Genomic DNA, 23,615 nt, shown 5'->3' on the forward strand with positions numbered 1-23,615 from the left:
TTAGAACCTAGACTCTTAGACATACCTGCAAACTTGGCGTCACACATGCCAAGTGGGTTACATTGAGATTGAATTGTTTGACTCATTTTTTTTCATTGATTGTATGTTTTCAGCAATATTTTTAGCTGTTAAAATTGCACATCAGTGTTTAAAGTTTTTTTGGCTTGTGTTGGGTGACCAGCTAAAAGATAAACAGCCCAATTAGAAAGTGTTGAGACTAGTTGATACCAAATAATAGGACCTTATGTGAACAACAGCTGTCATGTATATCCAAGCAAAATAACGGAAAAATGTTCTTGCAAAGTCTTGTTAAATTATTATGATGCATGATGGCCCAATGGTTAGCATTGTTGCCTCACAGCAGGAAGGTCCTGGGTTCGAACCACAAGCCATCCCAGGTCCTTTCTGTGTGGAGTTTGCATGTTCTCCCCGTGTCTGCATGGGTTTCCTCCTGGTGCTCCAGTTTCCTCCCTCCATCAAAAAGACATGCATGCTAGGGTTAATACTCCTGTCTGTGCCTCTGACAAAGGCAATGAAAGGAAGAACTGGAGTTGGTCCCCGGGCGCTGCAGCTGCTCACTGCTCCTATACAATAGAATGGCTTAAATGCAGAGAACAAATTTGTTGTAACAATACAATGACAAGATAAAGTGGCTTTCTTTCTCTTAGAAAGAGTGGGAACCCTGAGTATACATAGCTACAAAGTATTTCTCTCTCTTTCTCGCTCTCTCTCACTTTCTCTCACACACAAAAACACACATGCACCTATTCGTGTTATTTTATCTATCTTGAGTTTTAGCAATAAGCCCGTGTTACATAATAATTTCATAATGAAGTCTTTCTCATTCTCGCTCTCTCTCTCTCTCTGTCTCGCTCTCTCTCACTTTCTCTCACACACAAAAACACACTTGCACCTATTCGTGTTATTTTATCTATCTTGAGTTTAGCAATAAGCCCTTGTTACATAATAATTTCATAATGAAAATATGGCGTTTGTCTATAACACCAGTGCATGCTTTGGCATTGTGTTTCATTGCCTGACGTCATAAATTGACATTTTTATCTAGTTTTTAGCTGCAATTGTACGGTACTATTAACAACTTTTAATTGATTTATGGCTTTACTGAACTATTTTCTGGATTTCATCTGATTATCGATTGTTGCACGGAATTGATCGCACTGGAGTTTCCAATGCCATACTGCTTGTGTGTGGCGAGAACTATATGGACTCAACACTCTGCCTTAGCCATAATCAGTGGTTTTATTTTTATTTATTCATACTTCCTCGCTGAGCTTTTTGTCTGATTTTTGGAAATACAGCCGTGTTCCCATTTTCCCATTGCTGATCAGACCGGGGCGGGCTGTTGTTCTCAACACGCTTTTTACACCAGTCAAAACTACGCTGCACCCAGCAATGGCAACGTCGTATTTTCTCTCCCCATAGCATGTCTCGGCCCAGCATAGGGAAGTCTGAGCTGTCCAGTCTGAGATCCAAGCTCCACTCCATCGAGAGCCTTTTGGATGATGTCCTCTAGTGGCACTCTCTGCTCCTATCCTAGGTGGATCTGCTGCAGCCGGACACTCCCCGCAGCTCTGAGAGCCCGGCAGAAGGCCCCACTCCCGGCCTGTCAACTGATAACCCCCGCTCCTGGGCGTCCGTTGCAAAGAAAAAGAAGGGGAGAAGGATTTATCTTCCTCCTTCATCCAGATGTGGATGAAGACTTTCTCCTGCTCTCAAACGTCTTTACTCCACTTGGATCCGCTAACAGAGCTAATGGCTACTCATACACAGTCTGCACCGGAGCTGCCTGCCCTAGTCCACTCTGACAAGAGGAGGAAGCTTCGAAACTCCCCAGCGACCCTGGTTTCTCATGGGAAACGACACAGATGTCTCTCTCCTCCTGTGGTCTCCAGTCTCGAGTGCCCTCCGGCTGGCCCTTGGCCTCCGACCCACCCACGCAACAGAGCACTGGATGCAGCTGTGGCCAGCAGTGATGTCATCTGCAGTGGTGTCTTGCCAGGTGAAACTGTTTCGACACACTCTGCTGCTGCTGATGCTGCCCCAACTAATATGGCTGGCGACATTCAACTGTCTCTTTCTCCCAAGCTTTCTGTCTACAATGGGGTTGTAAGTACAGATTACCTGAAATCCTTATTAATGGTCACTCCATCATAAGATCTGTTGAACTGCCAGGTGCTATCACCTACCGTCTCTGGTGGCAAAGTTGCAGACGTGACTGACTAAGGGGCATAGTCTTGAGCTGGTGTTGTCTTACAATCTTTCTCTTAATAATATTGAACTGCTAGATTTTAATGTCTCTGATCACAAAGCTGTGATTTTTCACACCTTGATCCCACTCCCTGCTCACAAGCCATCTACCTGTATCTGCTCTTGATCTTTTAATTCCAAGTCAGCTAGTAGTTTTAGAAAAAAAGTTTTTACCGGCTCTGGCTAGTTATATCCTTAGCCAGAGGGATATCTCTGTAAATGATTTATTGGATAATTTTAATGTTCATAATAATAATAATTTCATAATTCTACATTCCGGTGTGTGTGTGTGTGTGTGTGTGTTGGCCCTGTGATGGCCTGGCAGCCTGTCCAGTGTGTCTCCCCGCCTGCCACCCAATGACTGCTGGGATAGGCTCTAGCATCCCCATAACCCTGAGAGCAGGATAAGTGGTTTGGATAATGGATGGATGGAATTTTAATAATACCTGTCGGACGATCCTTGATGATTTTTCCCCTATCAAAGTTAAATGTGTCAAACATAACAGCCTCCCCTGTCTTAATGACCACACAAGGGCTTTAAAGTGGCAGTACAGGAAAGCCAAGAGAAAATGGAAGAAGGACAAACTTAATGCATCTCTTGGTAGACTGAAACGTGTGATGATGGCTTATCAGAATGCAGTTAAGGAAACAAGGCATTCCTACTTTTCTAATTTAATTGCTGGTAGCTGCCACAACCCCAGGGTTTTGTTTCAGGCTATAAATTTAGTGGTTAGCCCCCCCAGCCAACCTTTGGATGCATTCACTGAAAAATGCGAGCAGTTTCTCCACCACGTTATTATTATTAAGAAAATAGATGACATTAGGCTCCACATTACACCAGTGACGAGCAATCTCCCCACTGGCATTGAACCCTCCGCCAGTCTGACTCACTTCAAGCAAATTTCTCTGTTAGACTTATAAGAGCTAATTTCCCACTTTAACTCTTCCACCTGTCAACTGTACACTATCCCCACTAGTTTTCTGAAAGAGGTACGTATTTCACACTTTTGGCCCACAAATTCTCTCCATTATCAACTGCTCACTGTATTCTCCTCGGGGATGAATAAAGTATTGTGATTCTGATTCTGATTCTACCGGTTTGTTCCCATCTAGTTTTAAACATGCAATAGTCCAACCTCTCCTGAAGAAGCCTACCCTGGACCCTCTTGTTTTAAGCAATTTTAGACCAATTTCAAATCTACCTTTTCTATCTAAAATCCTAGAAAAGCCTGTTGCTCTTCAACTAATCATACACATGAATAGTTGTAATTTTGAGCAATTTCAATCAAGATTCCGTACCCACCACAGCACAGAAACAGCTCTCATTAAAGTCACCAATGACTTATTGCTTACCACTGACTCCCTGTGCTTGCTTAGTTTTAATTCTGCTTGACCTGAGTTCCATTTTTGATACAGTCGACCATAGCATCCTTTTAAATTGCCTTGGAATCACCTTGGACGGCACGGTGGCCCAATGGTTAGTGCTGTCGCCTCACAGCAAGAAGGTTGTGGTTTTGAACCCCAGGGTTGTCCAACCTTGGGTCATTCCAGGTCATCCTCTGTGTGGAGTTTGCATGTTCTCCCCGTGTCTGCAGTGGGTTTTCTTCAGGTGCTCCGGTTTCCCCCACCATCAAAAAGACATGCGTGTTAGGGTTAATACACCTGTCTGTGCCCCTGACCGAGGCATGGCAAGATGAACTGGAGTTGGTCCCCAGTTGCTGCACAGCGGCTGCCCACTGTTCTTGCTACACAGCTAGGATGGGTGAAATGCAGAGACGAAATTCCCCACGGGGATTAATAAAGTATATCAAAATCAAATTTTAAAAAAAAAACTTTGTTAGCATTAAGGATATTGCTCTGGCCTGGTTCCAATCCTACCTATCTGACAGATCTTTTTTCTGATATAATGAGAGAATTCTCCTCATCACCAGCCCCCCTCACATGTGGTGTCCCCCAGGGGTCAATTTTTGGTCCATTATTATTTTCCATTTACATGCTCCCCCTGGGTCAGATTATCTGTCATCATAATATTAATTTGCGCTGTTATCACTTTATGGCCCGCTTACTGGTAATGACACAGTCTTTCTCATGTTATAGCCTGTCTCTCCAATATTAAGTGCTGGATATCACAAAACTTCCTCCGGCTCAATGAGTCCAAATTTCAGGTCCATCGATTCGGCCCCCCTAACCTAACTGGCGACCTGGGAAAGAGTCTAGGGAACTTGTCCTCCAATGTTATGCACACTGCCCACAATTTGGGTGTTTTTTTTTTTTACTCCAACCTCTGTTTTGACACACAAATCACTAGGGTAGTGCAGTCTTGCTTTCCCCAAATTAGGAACTTGTATCATGTTAATTGCCCGTTATTTAATGGGACTTGGATGATTTGTCTCCTGTAAATAAGATTAATTGGAAAATCTGTCACTGCCTAGTCCTTGAATCCTGAAATAGTGAGGAAATACTCACATGTTAAATATCACCCTGAAAGCATGTTACTTGGTATGCATTTATATGTGAAAAATGAGGGTTTGGAGATTTTTCTGCCCCCAGCTTGTCCTTGGGTTAACTTTTAAAACACTGGCTAGACAAACATTGACAAAGCAAGGAAAATCGTGCACACAAACACAGTCGTACTTTCTGTCTCCCTCTCTCTCTGCTTCTCTATCACAACCACACATATACACAACACACACATGCTCTCACACACAAAACACATACATATGCTGTCTGAGTTCATGCACATAGTGTTTTCTTTTTTGCCCTTGTGAAATAGTTTGAAGGCTCTCAGTTTCAATATGATTAAGGGCACTGCAGGAAATGAATCATTTGAAATGGTTACCCTAAGCTGGTCCCAATTACCCTACCTTGAAGAATGCCATTTGGAAGGGCTTTTTTTCCCCTTTCTCGACCTTTTCCTACTTTAAACTGTATCCCCAGACCGTGTGACTGGGTTGTAAGTTTCTCTTTCTTCCAGTTTATGTGTGAGTGTATGTATGTGTGTATGTTTGTGTGTATATGTCTGTGAAGGCAGTTAGCTACCATACTGTACTACGTCAGTATTGTGTTTAGCCAATGGCTCCCACCTCTAGTTCTATTGATGTTTTCCTCATTGAATTCCAGTAATCTGGGAGACTTGGCCAGAATGATTCACTCTCCTAGCTTGCAGTTGAAAATGCTGAATTAGTCTTCACAGTGGCTTCAGACTACAATATAACTTAAGAATTTGTTAGAGAACTTACCTCAACTGAACGAAATAATAATAACAGTTGCAGACCTTTACTATAGAATTATAAAACTTATTGCATAAACTCAGATGAACATGGACACACACACACACAAAAAAGCTCTATCAATATAAATGGCACATCTGTTTTATCAAAACACATAGCCTTACATCTTCTCCAAGGGAAACTCCACCCAATTAACGTTTTCTCCTATTTTGCAGCTCCATTTCTCCTCTCCCTGCGTCCTCCTCCCAATTGTTATATTGTTGTCCCACTGACAGACAAAACGATGAACAAGAAGCCCCGAAGTGATAACATCAGACAGAGCTTATTTACACTTATGAGGATGAAGCCATTGACCCCCCCACAAACACCCATCCATCCCTCGTCTATACAAGCTGATGACAGTGAGGGATTAGTTGTTGTTGTTTTTTCTTCATCGAGGCATTGTGAAACTTCCTAGTCAATCTGACTGTGTGTGTATTTAGAGTCAAGAATTGTTTAAAGGAAATATGGAGTTGAGAGTCGTAAGGGAGAGGGGTAGCTTTTTTGTTTAAGGGATTGCCATATTTCTTCTGTTGAGCAAGATAACTTAAAGAGTAGGAATTGTTTCGGGAATATTTGACTTTCAGATGGAATGACTGTTTTATAAACCTTCCACCCCACACTTCTATTTATCTGTGAATGTGAGTGAATTGTATGTGTTTATGGATGTTATGTGTTTATGTATATGTATATCTGTATGTTGTGGTGCGGTTGTCTGTCTGTTTCTGTGCATACATACACTTACCGGCCACTTTATTAGGCACACCTGTCCAACTGCTCGTTAACGCAAATTTCTAATCAGCCAATCACATGGCAGCAACTCAATGCATTTAGGCATGTAGACATGGTCAAGACGATCTGCTGCAGTTCAAACCGAGCATCATAATGGGGAAGAAAGGTGATTTAAGTGACTTTGAATGTGGCATGGTTGTTGGTGCCAGACGGGCTGGTCTGAGTATTTCAGAAACTGCTGATCTACTGGGATTTTCACGCACAACCATCTCTAGGGTTTACAGAGAATGGTCCGAAAAAGAGAAAATATCCAGTGAGCGGCAGTTCTGTGGGCAAAAATGCCTTGTTGAATGCCAGAGGTCAGAGGAGAATGGCCAGACTGGTTTGAGCTGATAGAAAGGCAACAGTAACTCAAATAACCACTCATTACAACCGAGGTATGCAGAAGAGCATCTCTGAACGCACAACACGTCGAACCTTGAGGCAGATGGGCTACAGCAGCAGAAGACCACACCGGGTGCCACTCCTGTCAGCTAAGAACAGGAAACTGAGGCTACAATTCGCACAGGCTCAGCAAAATTGGACAATAGAAGATTGGAAAAATGTTGCCTGGTCTGATGAGTCTCGATTTCTGCTGCGACATTCGGATGGTCGGGTCAGAGTTTGGCGTCAACAACATGAAAGCATGGATCCATCCTGCCTTGTATAAACGGTGCAGGCTGGTGGTGGTGGTGTAATGGTGTGGGGGATATTTTCTTGGCACACTTTGGGCCCCTTAGTACCAACTGAGCATCGTGTCAACGCCACAGCCTACCTGAGTATTGTTGCTGACCATGTCCATCCCTTTATGACCACAGTGTTCCCATCTTCTGATGGCTACTTCCAGCCGGATAACGCGCCATGTCATAAAGCTTGAATCATCTCAGACTGGTTTCTTGAACATGACAATGAGTTCACTGTACTCAAATGGCCTCCACAGTCACCAGATCTCAATCCAATAGAGCACCTTTGGGATGTGGTGGACCGGGAGATTCGCATCATGGATGTGCAGCCGACAAATCTGCAGCAACTGCGTGATGCTATCATGTCAATATGGACCAAACTCTCTGAGGAATGTTTCCAGTACCTTGTTGAATCTATGCCACGAAGGATTTAGGCAGTTCTGAAGGCAAAAGGGGGTCCAACCCGGTACTAGCAAGGTGTACCTAATAAAGTGGCCAGTGAGTGTATACTGGCTGTAAAAACCATTTTCCTGCAGGACAATAAAGACTATCTATGTATCTATCTATCTATTTTACTATTAATCTATATCTATCTATATATCTATTATATTATCTGAACTCTCAAACCTATGCCCCTTTGTCTTCCTCCTACTCCCCATTCTGCCCTCTGCTTCATACCCCTCACCCCCAGAAGCGACAGACCAGGGGGTCGGCGGAGGCGGCCGGCGTGAGCTGAAGTCAGTTCCCTTCATCAGCTATCTGTCAGCATTGTTGAAGAGTCAGCTGTTGTCTGAGGATCTGGTGAACGGGGTGGAGATCCGATGCGAGGAGAAGGGTAGCTGCCCAGCTGCCTGTCACCTGTGCCACCGCCAGACCATGATAGGTGATGGGAGCCGCAGTATTAATGGTCGGGGCAGTGAGAAGCCCTCACCCATCCCTGTGCTGTTGGAGGTCAGCCGGGTTGTGCCACTCTACAGTCTGGTCCAAGACAACGTCACCAAAGAGGTGAGACGGCAGTAATGGGGCACCAGAATGTGTGTCAGTGCATTAATCTGTGTGTGTGTGTGGGGGGGGGGGGGGCAGGGACCGTTAAGTACCAGTAAATTTGGTGGGGAAGTAAACAAGTGATGCATACTCTGGAGGTTGTGTTTACTGGTACATTTTTGACAGCTGGAAAATATCTGTCCTATGATCCTCATAACATTCTGAAAGTAGATTTGAAAGCACACACATCTACACATACACCCAAATAGATATACAAACATAAGAAAATGTGTTTGGAAAAAAAGATACAATTGTTGACATATCAATGAGATCTTCAAAGGTAAGTGTATCATCAGCACAAAGGAAAAGGAAATAACAAAGAAAAAAGTAAACCACGTTTCTTTACTCGCAGAACATTATATGAGACAGTTTTTGTTTCTTGCAAATATGCACATAAGAGCAAATTTAGTGCTACTACTACTACTATGAGCAAATTTATAGAGCAAATTTAGTGCATTTGTCAAATAATACCTCTAGGTGGCATATGTTGGATAACACTGACCACTACGTATAAGCAGTATGATAGAAAAGCTATAAAAAAGATGACGTAATGCTTTTCCTTCTTTGTAGGGATACAGTGTGTGTTTGTGTGTGTGTGTGTGTGTGTGTGGTCTGACTCACCTGTAAACAGTTCTGTTTCGGGCTTTGCTCATGCATGTTGATGTTGCTCCCTCCTTCTGAATCAACGAACACAGATGCACATGTATACACATGAGATCCCTCCACCCCCCTCCCCACACACACACAAAAACACACACACACGCACAAACACACACTACTCTCCATGTGGAGCAGAATGGTTCACACTACCCCACAACGAAGCATCTTATTACCTTACCTTCTATAATTACAGCAGGCAACAGCTATACAAGGGCAAAATACAAACTGATCACTTGCCTTTCAAAACACAGACACACACACGCACACTATTGCTCTCTCTCTCTCTCTCTCTCTCTCTCTCTCTCTCTCTCTCTCTCTCTCTCTCTCTCTCTCTCTCTCTCTCTCTCTTCTCTCACACACACACACACACTATCTCTCTCTCTCCCGCACGCACACACACACACACACACACACACACACACACAACAAAGTGCCCTGTACGTGCTGCCCATAACAAAGTGCCACAGGACTGAAGAAAAAAAGGCACAATCAATAGCAGACGGCCCCTAGTGGGCACCATATATAGATAAAGGTGAGGAAGTGCAAAATGTCCTCTTTTCCCCTCCCCCATAAACACCTCTCTTTCCCTCCTTCTCTTTCCTCCCACCCTAACCCTGGTCTTCTTGGAATGACGGGGGTATGAGGAGGAGGATTAAGCCCACTGAGGCAAATTTGTGATTTGTGATAATGGGCTATACGAATAAAGTTGGCTTGACTCTACTTGACTTGAGGATTACGAGAAGGAGAGGTAGACTGCAGTGGTTTGCTCTGGAAGGCTCTCAGTCCTTCTGAGGTACTTGAGGCCAGGATTATTAGCTTCTTATTGATGTCATCGACCCCCTGGGAGGATGGGGAGTCCGCTGCTCTCCTTCTCCACTATTTGTCTCTTTCTCATATTCTCTTGGCTGTAACTGTTGCTGCTAGTGTGGGAGCCTTTACACCACACACACACACACACACACACACTTTGCTTGCTGGTTGTCCATCGTGCCCGATGATGACCATCTTCTTCTATTTGTGGGTCCTTTGAGGACTCAGATAGCAGAAGATACCTGCGCAGAGATGGTTTTTAAAGTGGCATGGGGGGTGCGCTTCTCCCAACGCCACATGACTTGATTGTAGAGGAGATGTTTCCGATGGCAAGGGGGATCCCTAGACGACCGGCACCTCCACACAACTGCAGGGCGCTGCCGGAAATCCAGTTTTTCGGAAACCGCCTCGAAGCATGCCGCCACAGCTTGCTTTTCTGTTGGGGTAAGCTCCCTTAGCCTTATGTCTTCCAGACTCACCCACAAGGCAGCGGGGCAGTGGTTGATAGGTGCCAGGGCGTGTCCACCAGGGTGGGCCTGCACACCATATCTCTGGGGCCCACTGCTGCTCCGAGATCCCCTGCCAAGTTAGCCTGGGGCCGCAAGACCCCAGTTACCATGTGTGGCCACGGGGAGGCCTGGCAGGAGTGTTGGTGAAGGAGAGGCTATGTACTGGCAAGGGAAGGCTTACACGCTAGGATGCTTCCCTATTCGCCACAAAGGCTAGCCAGCGGCAGCAAGCTAAGGGCAGGAGGGACACAAGCGGGTTGGAAGAACACATGCACCTTCCCTCCAACTACACACTGCTGCACTAGACGCATCACAACACCCTGTGTGTATGTACACACACACACACACACACACACTCATACATACAAACACACCACATGTAATAATAATAATAATAATAATAGTAATAATTTTATTTATTTAGCACTTTTCTTATACAATGTTACAAAGTGATTTACAAAGGAATAAAACCAGACAAGGCAAAAATAAGAGTAAGACTGAATAAGTAAGAGTAAAATTAAAAAGCATCAATAGATGAAAACAAACATCAAACATTTGTAAAAGCTCTCACAAAAATAAAAGTTTTAAGACGAGATTTAAAAGACGCTAAAGACTTGGTTTGTCGTAGTTTGACAGCGTGGGGGCTGCTTGGGGTGCTGGCGGGACCACTTGGGGTGCGGGCATTGATGGAGGGGCTGCTTGGGGTGCCGGCGTCAGCGGCGGAGTCACTCAGGGTACAGGCGTCGACAGCAGGGCCACTTGGGGTGTGGGCATCGGCAGCCGGACTTCTCAGGGTGCGGGCATAGGAAGCAGGGCCAATGGAGACATGGAACGCTAAGACACAGGAAACACAGGAAGCTGAGCCACTGGAGACACGGGAAGCTGTGGAGGGACCAACTAGAATGACCAAGCTGGTCATTATGACAGTTTTGGATTTTCAAAGCTTAATTTTGTGGAAAAACAGATACAGACCTGCCGCTCCCTGAATTTTCCTAAAATTGCATATATTTGCATTTAAAATCATTTTTAGATCAATTGCACACAACAACAAAAAAGTGAGGTGATGGGTAGGTATTGTACCAAGGAGAGAAATGTGGAGGGACAGATGGTAGTGGATTTTGCGAAAAGGATGGAAATGGCTGTGGTGACTAGATAGTATTTCAAGAAGAGGAAGGAACACAGGGTGACGTACAAGAGTGGAGGAAAGTGCACACAGGTGGACTATATCTTATGTAGAAGGCGCGATCTGAAAGGGACTGGAGACTGCAAGGTGGTGACAGGGGAGAACGTAGCTAGGCAGCATCGGATTGTGGTCTGTAGGATGACTTTGGAAACCAAAAAGAGGTAGAGAGTGAAGGCAGAGCCAAAGATCAAATGGTGGAATTTGAAGAAGGAAGACTGTTGTGTGGAGTTCAGGGAGGAGTTAAGCTGTACACTGGGTGGTAGCGAAGAGTTGCCGGATGGCTGGGCAACCACTGCAGAAATAGTGAGGGAGACAGCTAGGAAGGTACTTGGTGTGTCAACAGGACAGAGGAAGGAAGACAAGGAGACTTGGTGGTGGAATGAGGAAGTATTGCAAAGTATACAAACGAAGAGGTTGGCAAAGACGAAGTGGGCTAGAGAGATAAAGAGAGTAGACAGGAGTACAAGGAGATGCCATGTAAAGTGAAGAGAGAGGTGGTGAAGGCAAAGGAAAAGGCATATGGTGAGTTGCATAATAGGTTAGACACTAAGAAAGGAGAAAAGGGCTTGTACTGATTGGCTAGACAGAGGGACCGAGCTGAGAAGGATGTGTAGCAGGTTAGGGTGATTTAGGATAGAGATGGAAATGTGCTGACAAGCGAGGGGAGTGTGCTTTTGACCCCAACCCCAAACAATCAGAATACAAGCTGTGTTGCCCAGGCTATTTGTGTGCGCGTGTGTCTTTGTCCACAACACAGGCTTATATAGTCATCTCGCAAGGGACTATCTGTATCCGTCAATGGTCTCTGACTAGCTGTCTGACTGTTTGACAGGGCATGTCATGTCACTTTCATGTCAGTCTTGTCATTATTGAGCCAGAAGGGGATTATGTTCCTATGTGAAATTACCTCGTCTTTCCCCCTTGAAAATTATCCTACCGGGACTGAAAAGGAATAAGGGTATTAAAGGATTGAAAAAAAGAGCATTCATCCAAGCATCCAGAGTGATCCTGTTTTCATCATTACATTGAATATCAGCCCTCTTGGTTTGGTGTGTGGCTTTGTCAAAGGCGTGAAAGTACCACTTCATCACGTCTCCAGTACTGCCCGTTAACAGGGAGTAGGTTTAAGGATTTTGGGAGGAAAAACGGGTAAGCCACATCTTTGACACTAGTGGGGCAGCTTAGCTCCAATATTCACAAGGATTGTGCATGTTGTGATAAAAGCACCAAACTTGGTACATATGGAGCTTAATATATTTAGAAGAAATTTGGATATGGAGCCACTGAAAATTAACCTCGTAGTGGCCATAGCAGGCATGGACGTTATTAGATCGCTTTTAGCGGGGCTGTGGCCTCCCTAAATTTCATATCAGCCATTACGACAAGACAGAGGAGAATGTTACCTTTCCAGAGATACCAATATTATTGTTCTAGTCCAAATACAACCAGAGATATGCCATTTTACATATCGGATGTCACCAATGCATGTTGAAAAAAACTAAGTTCCCAGTCACTTTTGAGACATTATTCACGTTTCAAAACATTATTCCCCTGATAAATGTTACCAATGTTTCATGCTCTCACTGGGTGTGACACTGTATCCAGTTTTGCCGGACACGGTAAGAAAACTGCTTGGGCAGTATGGATCGTTTTGCCAGACCTGACAGATGCTCTCCTGACGCTGTCCTCTGCACCAGGTGACATACCAGAAGAGGTCATGAGGAGCACAGAAAGATTTGTCATACTCCTGTATGACAGGACGAGCAAGTGCATGGACATCAATAAAGCACGAAAGAAGATGTTTGCAAAGAAGAACAACGTTCAGCTGATACCACCAACAAAGGCAGCCCTGGAGCAACATGTGAAGAGGGCAGTCTATCAGGGAGGATATGTGTGTGGGGCCAGATGCCGTTTCCTGCACCAGAGTTGCCTTCACCGGACAACTGGGGCTGGACCAGGAACCAGGAAGGAATGTTGGAGCCATATTGGACAGAACTACCCAAGGCCTCCCACACCTGCCATGAACTGGTATCATCCAGGTGCAAGAATGGCTGTGTGAAGCGCTGCAAGTGCAAAAAAAGCAACGCTTGAATGCACTGCCCTTTGTGCCTGTGAAGGGGGGTGTTAACACAGTTAACTTGTCAAGTGAGATTGAGAAGTTTGAGATCGAGAGCCAGTTGATAAGCAGTTACATTGGTAAATAAAAAAAAAACACTGTTGAAGTACTGAATTGTGTTTTGTTTTCTGCACTCGCTGGTTCTAAACCTTGCCCAGCAGAAGAGGAGTGTTATAGATGTCTATACATAGTGTATAGATGAATAATGTCTCAAAAGTGACTGGGAACTTAGTTTTTTCAACATGCATTGGTGACATCCGATATGTAAAATGGCATATCTCTGGTTCTATTTGGACTAGAACAATAATATTGGTATCTCTGGAAATGTAACATCCTCCTCTGTCTTGTCATAATGGCTGATATGAAATTTAGGGAGGCCACAGCCCCGCTAAAAGCGATCTAATAACGTCCATGCCTGCCATGGCCACTACAGGGTTAATTTTCAGTGGCTCCATATCCAAATTTCTTCTTAATATATTAAGCTAGATATGTACCAAGTTTGACGCTTTTATCACAAAATGCACAATTTTTTTGCTAAGCTGCCCCACTACACATGTATTTATGAGTTTATCAGCCTGATCTGACATTTTGAGGTCTTTCAGTACCTCCTGGAGGGGGGGTGCTGAATTGGCTCTGTTGTTAGAGTATATATGTAAAAGCTTTATAAAGATGATGGTAAGAATGCTTCACCAGGTCACAGCTCTATAAATATCCATATATCCACATACAAGCAGCAACACACACACGACCAAGAGACACATACCTCAGTATATGAGCAAATAAGCTGATGCCAGTGGAGGCTGCCAGCAGTCCTGTGTCCTGTGCTGCTGTGATTGAATTATGGCAGCCCTCTTGACTCAGAATGGTCTATATCTTGCCTAGTGGCTCCTGTCATGCTCACACCGTACCCCCGCTTTGTACCTCATCCCATTCCAATTGTTTTTTTTTCTTCTTCTTTAATTTCTTGTGCTTTTAATTTCCTCTAAATATAGGTTTGACTCATGTAGCTCTCTTAAACTTAGGCAGATGAGTGAGGTCATGGAGAGGTGGTCTGTTGTGGATTAACAAGATTCCTTTAAACTATTTCTCCTTCCGTCTTCCTCTTTTCTGAATCTTTTTCAATTTACTGAAACTTACAAATTAACAAGTTGTAGTGCATATTATTTAAATGGTTCTTAAAGCATTTTCAGCTATCTTATTGAAATGAACTGATCTGACACTGCTATACAATAAAGATTTAAAGATTTATCATTTCTCAAAATCTTACGAAAGCAATTACAAAAACAACAAAATCAAAACAAAACAAAAAAAATCCTCATCTATATAATCTCTGGATAGATGGATTTATTTGGTATGTAGCATCTTACCAATTGGTCTCCAAGAGTACCAAACAGCCCCATGCATTTTGCAGTAAAGCCTACATCAAATTAGCTTAGAGCATCCTCAGACAGAACTGACACACCTTGGTTTCCAGGTGGCGTAGCAGTCTATTCCGTTGCCTACCAACACGGGGATCTCCGGTTCAAATCCCCATGTTACCTCCAGCTTGGTCAGGCATACAGTCACATGTGGGTATGTGTCCTGGTTGCTGCACTAGCACCTCCTCTGGTCGGTCGGGGCACCTGTTCGAGGGGGAGGGGGAACTGGGAAGAATGGCGTGATCCTCCCATGCACTATATCCCCTTGGCAAAACTCTTCACTGTCAGGTGAAAAGAAGCAGCTGGCGACTCCGGGGAGGTATGTGGTAGTCTGCGGCCCTCTCCGGATCGGCAGAGGGGTTGGAGCAGTAACCGGGACGGCTCAGAAGAGTAGGGTAATTGGCTGGGTACATTTGGGGAGAAAAAGAGGGGGAAAATCCCCCCCCCCCAAAAAAAGAGAATTGACACACCTAAAACCATGAATAGATGCTGTTTCAGGGTTTCCCAGTGGCCTGACCCACCAGCATCAACCCTCTGGTGAACTGACCCTTCAGCTGGCCCCAATATCTGTTTTCCCTGCTAGTACTTCTACTGATAGTGTTCCTAGAAACAGCCCATGGGTTTCATTGTTAACACCATTAGGCTTGAATGATTGGAACACACGCGCGTGCAACGCAAATGTGCAAACACAAACTGAGGCACAGAACCTAAGCGCACTAATACACACAACACACACATTCACCGTTAGCGGTGTCCTGTGTGTGTTGACTTGGTCTCTTCACCACCAGTGGTGATCATCAGATAAATCAATACTGTGGGCCAGCTGCCAAGTGTTTTCATGTATTTAGGTCTTTATGCACCGGGGACTTTTTTTTCTGTGCAATTTCACAGACTGCGATTATTACACAACGAAAAAGCAACGTAATTTTTTTTTTCCTGAAGGACTGCAGTCTGCAGATTGGAGCGGTACTCAATGTGGGCGGAATTAAGTGTTTGATCCCATCCACATTGAGCATTACCTGTCTTTTTTTTTTCCATCTGAGGTTCACACTGGCTAACTGCAACTCGAACCTGCTGCTAGCAAGCATGCTAATGAAGATAGCTGTCATACTTAAAGGTAAAGTCAACTCAGTTATGCAAAATAAGCGTAATAATTAGATACATGTCCAGATATTGTGTTAGATGTAATAACAGTAATGTAGCTACCATTGGCTTGCAAGTACCCCTGACTGCACGGCCCTTTTTTCCATCTGAGTTTCACACTAGCAACTGTAACACAGACCTGCTGCTGCAAAACTAGCATAGTAATTAGATACATGTCCACATCTAATTTAATAACAGTAATGTAGCTACCATTGCTATGACTCACATGACATTGTTATCTAAACTTGGTTTTGTGAATTCACGTTTTTCACATTAGCTCATTTAATATCAATTTAGTGCATTGAGATTAACAGTGACAGTGAAATACCAAATTGGGTTTCATTTGCCATAGTAAATGCTGTTACTATTGCATTAGTGTGCTATCTTAATATGTTGATTGATATGCAATATTACTGCCACACTTTTAATGGTTTAGTCGCTCTAAGCTATTTATTAGCAGATTTTGTCCATTTCAGTGTTGACGGCTTGCGTCATAATCAGCAGAGATTTATTGGAAGGATTAAATATTGATTATTTCCCCTCCAGAGAAAAATATTCTTCTGACAGCGGGGACCATGCTGCACCCTCACAATACCACACAAGTGAGAACTTTAATTTTTCTCTGATTACCATAGGGCACTATAGCAGACTGTTTTGGGTGATATAATTATATTCAGTATTTCTAAAACAGGAGAACACTGCAGTCATATTAACATATGGTAGCTAGCTAGTCGGGGTTTTCCAACTGTTGATTACCCAACATCAGTATACACCAATCACTATTGCAATGTATTTTGCATCCACAGCCAAAGTCTGAATCATCAGTCCAGCGTGGCGCTTAGAGAGCTGTGGAAACCATGAGCAACCTTGGTGTGGATGACATCTGGATTGTTCTGAAGTGAAGACCCTTCTCTGACCAGAGCAGTACCAGATGTCCTCCTCCTCCACTGTAGTTGAATAACCTGGGGATGTCACCGTCATCTAGCTTGGACCTACATTACCTGCATGTCACCGCTGCTGTCCCCACTGCATTACTTTCCACTACTCCTGGACTATTTTTATGTGATGGAGATGTCTGTTTTTAAGCTACAGAAGCGCAAAATATATCAAATCGAGCAGCTTGGTCCCATGCAGGTTGCAACAATGAAGACATCTCAAACAATGTCAAGGGCTGCAACTAACGATTATTTTGGTAGTCGACTAATCTGTCGATTATTTTTTCGATTAGTCGACTAATCTAACGATTATTTCTTTCACACCCTCCATCTCTGCTTCCTGAGGGCGAGGATCCTCTTCCGGGCTCCAGTGCACGTTTTACCTCACATGCTTAAGTCTGCACACTTGTGAATGTCGCCCTGTGTCTCTCTGCCTTAACATAACATGATCCCATAGCGAATTAAAATAATGACTCATGAAACATTTGAATTTGGAACTTGTTTTGGAGCTACTTGTTTAATCAAATGCATCATCAATCATAATGAAAACTAAATAAATACATTAAATAATACAAATGAAAGTAAATGCATTATCAATCATAATAAAAACAAAATAAATAAATTAAATAATACAAATTAAAGTGCAAGTCAAAACGTAAAGATAATGTGCAAATAATGTTTTAAAAGTAACTCAAAATAGCAGCCTCTGCCCCAGCACTGTGGTTCTGATGGGGCTGTTAACCTGGTCCAGGAGGGGGACGTGGATCCACTCACTAGGCTCCACCATCTCCAACAGGAGGGGAGAATGAGTCAGCTCAGACAGACTTGTAGGTCTTTTGTTTGCTGTGTGTGAGTGAGAGGAGCTGTGTGTGTGTATATGTGTGTCTTACTCTGATCTCCTGCAGTTCATAAACACTTTAAACTGCAGTGCAGGAACGTGAGCATGTCGACGTGCTCTGGAGTGAGGCTGGCTCTCTTCTTTGAGGCGATGTTCCCAGCTGCTGAGAAGAGACGCTCAAAGGGAGTAGAAGTAGCTGGAATACACAAAAACGATTTGGCTTGTGTTGCAAGGGTTGGATACTTTGCCTCATTCAATTTCCACCAAGACAGGGGACTTTCTGTCTTTGACAGGGGCTGCTCTCCGAAGTACATCAGCACTTCATTACTGATGGCTTGGTTGTGCGCATCCTGTTCATCATTGGTCTCACTGTCACTGTCTGTTGAGTCACATCCAAGCAGTGAATCGAGAGCTGAAACAGACCTATTTGTAGTTCCCTCAGCTGAGACTGTGGCATCCTTGTCAGCTGATGCTGCTGTGGCTTCTTCATTCCCACTGGTGTGCTGGTTATTCACAGTACTTCCATCCTTGGACTGTAGGGCCAGAGCTTGTACTTTATTCTGAACACTGAACCTCTCCTCTGGTGTCAGGAATTTCAGTTTTCGAAATCGTGGGTCTAGTGCAGCTGCAATGATCTGTTTGCTTGGGTCATCATCTGTGATGGTGACCTCTCTTGACCAGCGTGCAGTGGTCTCCTCTGAAGCAGCCGCCTGGAAGGCCTGCACAGGAGCTGTATCATAGGCAGTGTGGGTGGACTTCAAAAGCCCTCTGACTAGTGGAGGCAGGGCGGAGACTGTCACATAGCTTTCACCACTCAAGTAGACAGTGGCACATTCAAAGGCCTGGAGAGCTTTGGCCAGTTCATCTAGCAGGGTCCACTGATCAGCTTTGAGGTCTAGGTATTGTTTCCCTCTCTGTGTTACTGCTGGGTCAGACAGAGTCGCAGTCAGTGGCCATCTCTGTTCCAGCATGCGAGTCACCATATAATAGGTGCTGTTCCACCTGGTAGAGACATCTTGGACAAGTTTGTGTTCCGGGGTCCCCATCTGTTTCTGCTTTGTCTTAAGCTTGCTTGAAGCCAGTTCGCTCCTTTTAAAGTGCTCGACGAGACACCTCGCTGCTCCCAGTGCTTTACTGATCTGAGGGTGTTTCAGTGCACGATTGATCACCAACTGTAAAGTGTGGCCTGCACAGCGGATAGACACCCACCCATGTTTTTCCTGCAAGACGTTTGCAGCCAGTACGACATTGGAGCCATTGTCATGAACAACTGCCACAGTCTTGCTTGGAGGGATCTCAAACCTTTCCACAGCCTGCTCAATCCATGCAGCAATGTTGGGTCCAGTGTGCCGTTCTTCGAGTGGCATGGTTGTAAGGCAGAAGCTAGTGAGCTCCCAGTCATCACTTATAAAGTGACAGGTGATGCCAAGATATGCCTCTGTCGCGACACTGGTCCAGGCATCAGTTGTCAGGGCAATCTTGTTCTTGGTTGCTTTAAGAGCATCTTTAACCTTACCAAAAGTAGCTTCATACTTTCCCTCCATAAGCTTAGTAAAATGAGTTCTGGAAGGTAAGGTGTAACCTGGATGGAATGTGGTGACCATCTGCTTAAATCCCCCATCTTCAACCATGGATATTGGTCTCATGTCATTGACGAGCATGTTGAGGATGCTCTCTGTTAAGACTCCAGCCATTTGAGGGGTGCATGAGCCTCTCTTCAGGATGAACTCATCCACACGCCTTTGCTTAGTACTAAAATAGAAAGAGAACAAAACGGAAAGCTGTATTAATTATCATCACAAGTTGTAGGCTATGGTATCAGTTTATCTTAGTGTACTGCCTAATACCAATTAAACCATTTAAATGAATAAATATCTTACAACTGAATTATTGATATGCTCCAACCCAGTCTAACTAGCTAACGCTACGACAAGCTACAGCTGATTAGAGCGCACTGGGAAAGCTAGTTGACTGTCTAGGCTACAGACAGCTCACGTTAGCACCATGCCGTGTTTTTGCAGACTGCAGATTGACTAGCTAAGTAAGATAGCTAGCTAATGTTAGATGGTGCTAACGTTCCCCGTCTCTGCAGTCTTGCCTGCGCTTTAGCCCAAAAAGTTCAATTTTTTTCAACTGAAAAAAATAAACCTAGAGCCCATAGCGCAGTAAGTTACTGCAGAGTCAGTGAATGTTAGAACTCGTTAACATTTAGCTAACGTTAGCAATCTTAACTTAGCTAGTTAATACTCCAGTCTACAAAAACACGACACTTGGTGATAAATGACGGAGCTAAACAACTCTAAGCTGTAGTGTGCTACGCTGCAAGCTTGGTGCTGTTTAGCTAATGTTACATACAGCTCGTTGGTGGATACGCAGAATCCACATAACTGAAATAGTGTTCGCTTAGCAAGCATCACCCTTGAGACGTTCTGTTTTCCAACATGTAACTTAAGCTAACGTAAACATTACGATACTGTGGCTAACTAGCTAAACTTACCCATGATCCGAAGTAGCAATCATCGTGGCTCCAGGGTGCTTGCGTTTCAAATGCTCGTGCATCGCCGTAGTGCTGCTGTGGAATGCCAATTCGGCTTTGCATATTCTGCATTTAACTGACTACTTTGGCTTGTCATCTGTGAAATACTCCCAGACTTTTGAGTCTCGGTCTCGCTGGTTTTTGCTCTTCATTAGCCTCATTCGCTCTCCTTTCCGCCATCGTTCATACGCTTTCTTCTTCTCTTCGTCGTTCATGCAAAATGCAGTTATATCAGACGATGGAAGCGATACTGCCCCCAGCACTTCCTATAGGGCATTGCAGTTACAAATGAACATTTGTGCGGTTTTGAGTTAACGTTACTGACTCTGATTGTTTTTATACGACGTGTCGAAGCAAAAATTCTGCGTCGACGAGTTTTTATGATCGACGTCGTCGATTATGTCGACTAATCGTTGCAGCCCATGGCATGAATGACCAAATTACACTTAATGACAACAGTCATGAACATTCATAAAGACTCTTTCATGTTCATGACAGTTGTAATGTCGTGGTTATGACAGTATCATGTCAGTCTTATACACTACTACTACCACTACTATTACTACCACTACTACTACTACTGCTACTGCTGCTACTACTACTACTTTTCGCTGCTCCCGTTAGGGGTCACCACAGCGGATCATCTCTTTCCATCTCTTCCTGTCCTCTGCATCTCCCTCTGTCATGCCAGCCACCTGCATGTCCTCAGTCACCACATCCATAAACCTCCTCTTTGGCCTTCCACTTTTCCTCTTCCCTGGCAGTTCCATATTCAGCATCCTTCTCCCAATATACCCAGCATCTCACCTCCTCAAATGTCCAAGCAATTTTAATCTTCCCTCTCTTGCTTTGTCTCCTAACCGTCCAACCTGAGCTGTCCCTCTAATTTCCTCGTTCCTAATACTGTCCTTCTTCATCACTCCCAATAAAAATCTTGGCGTCTTCAACCCTGCCACCTCCAGCTCCACCTACTGTCTTTTCATCAGTGCCACTGTCTCCAAACCATACAACATAGCTGGTCTGACTACCATCTTGTAAACCTCCCCTTTAACTCTTGATGTTACCCCTTTGTCTTAAATCACCCTGGACATTTTTCTCCACCCACTCTACCCTGCCTGTACTCTCTTCTTCACCTCTTTTCCACACTCCCTGTTGCTTTGAACAGTTGACTCGAAGTATTTAAAATCATACACCTTTGTCACCTCTACTCCTTGCATCCTCACCATTCCACTGTCTTCCCTCTCATTCACAGATATGTCATTCCTCTTCTCTCCAGTGCATACATTCACCTCTCCATGTTCTCCTCACCCTGCACCCTACTCTCGCTACAGATCACAATGTCATCCGCAAACATGATAGTCCACAGAGATTCCTGCCTGATCTTGTCCATCAACCATTGACGGACATCACCACTGTAAACAAGAAAGGGCTCAGAGCCGATCTTTGATGTAATCCCACCTCCACCTTGAACCCATCTGTCATTCCAACCACACACCTCACCACTGTCACACTGCCCTTATACATATGCTGCACCATTCCCACATACTTCTGTGCCACTCCCAACTCCCTCAATACAATACCACACTTCCTGTCTTGGCACCCTGTCATATGCTTTCTCTAAATCCACAGACACAGTGTAACTCCTTCTGACCTTCTCTATACTCCAACATCAACATTCTCAAAGCAAACATCACATCTGTAGGGCTCTTTCGTGGCATAAAACCATAATGCTGCTCGCTAATTTTTACTTCTCCTCTTAACCTAGCTTTCATAACTCTTTCTCATATCTTAATGCTGTGGCTGATCAACTGTATACCTCTGTAGTTGCTACAGCTCTGCAAATCACTCTTATTCTTGAAAAGCGGTACTTTCCAAGATTGTGTTAAACAATCTAGTGATTCACTATCCTCACATCATCCAACCGTCTCTCTCTCTCATTTTCTTCATTCATCGGTCCCTCAAAGTACTCATTCCACCTTCTCAACACACTCCTTGCTTTTCAGCACATTTCCAGCTTCATCGTGATCGCCCTAACCTTCTACGCATCCTTCCCAGCTCGGTCCCTCTGTCTAGCCAATCGGTACAAGTCCTTTTCTCCTTCCTTAGTCTCTAACCCAGGGGTCAGGAAACTTTTTGACTGGGAGAGCCATAAAAGCCAAATATTTCTAAATATATTTCATTGAGAGCCATATAGTATTTTTAACGTATAATAAATGAAATATGTCTTACTTTTAATGCGACTTCTGGTGCTGCATGGCGTATCGAAGTGCCGCTTTATATGTGACCGTTTCATCGATGCAATGTTATCATTGCATATGAGACATACGGCAGATCCTGCTCTCTCCACAAATGCAGATTCCTCTGCGCACGCAGCCTGGAATGCACGGTAACCACCGTCTTTTTTTCTTTTCGCCCTCTTTTCCCTTACAAGGGTTGAAGCGGATAAACTAGTTGGCTATCTGATCAAATTGATTTCTTCACCTTTACAATGACCCGGACATGCTCGCGAGCCATTGGTTCCCGACCCGACCCACGGGTGACCCGTGAAATTTATCTTCAAAACTAATTTCTGTTTACTTTAAAATGACACAGTATTATTAAGAAATATCACAAGTATTTTAAAATCAGTTCCAAACTGATTTTTTTTTCAACTCAAAATTGTCTGGGAGCCATATGCCGTCACCGGAAGAGCCATATATGGCTCGCGAGCCATAGGTTCCCGACCGCTGCTCTAACCTCTCATACAACTCATCTTACACCATTTCCTTTACCTTCACCACCCCCCTCTTCACTTTACGCCGCATCTCCTTGTACTCCTGTCTACTTGCTTTATCTTTCTGACTATCCCACTTTTTCTTTGTCCTCCTCTTCGTCCATATACTTTGCTTTTCTGCCTCATTCCACCACCAAGTCTCCTTGTCTTCCTTGCTCTGTCCAGATCACACATCAAGTACCTTCCTAGCTGTCTCCCTCACTATTTCTGCAATTTTTGCCCAGCCATCCAGCAACTCTTCACTACCACCCAGTGCCTGTCTTAACTCTTGCCTGAGCTCCACACAACAGTCTTCCTTCTTCAAATTCCACCATGTGATCATTGGCTTTGCCTTCACTGTCTTCCTCTTCTTGGTCGCCAACATCATCTTACAGACCACCATCCGATGCTGTCTGGCTATGTTTTCCCTTGTCACCACCTTGCAGTCTCCAATCCCTTTCAGATCACACCTCCTACATAAGATATAGTCCACCTGTGTGCACTTTCCTCCACTCTTATACAAACCCCAATTCCAAAGAAGTTGGGATGTTGTGTAAAACGTGAATAAAAACAGAATACAATGATTTGCAAATCCTTTTCGACCTATATTCAATTGAATACACTACAAAGACAAGATATTTAATGTTCATACTGATAAACTTTGTTGTTTTTTACAAATA

General features: G+C 44.1%; 1 protein-coding gene across 1 annotated transcript in view; it reads left to right on the forward strand.

Annotated features, from left to right (window-relative positions):
• Positions 1-23,615, forward strand: part of LOC130121572 (astrotactin-2) — a 570,216-nt gene that overhangs the window by 490,834 nt on the left and 55,767 nt on the right. Inside the window, exon 18 of the mRNA XM_056290419.1 lies at positions 7,683-7,996. Within this exon, the coding sequence (XP_056146394.1) occupies positions 7,683-7,996 (314 nt within the window). The remainder of the gene's footprint in view (positions 1-7,682; positions 7,997-23,615) is intronic.

Source organism: Lampris incognitus, chromosome 12, assembly GCF_029633865.1.
Source record: "Lampris incognitus isolate fLamInc1 chromosome 12, fLamInc1.hap2, whole genome shotgun sequence".
In the NCBI taxonomy this organism is placed as follows: domain Eukaryota; kingdom Metazoa; phylum Chordata; class Actinopteri; order Lampriformes; family Lampridae; genus Lampris; species Lampris incognitus.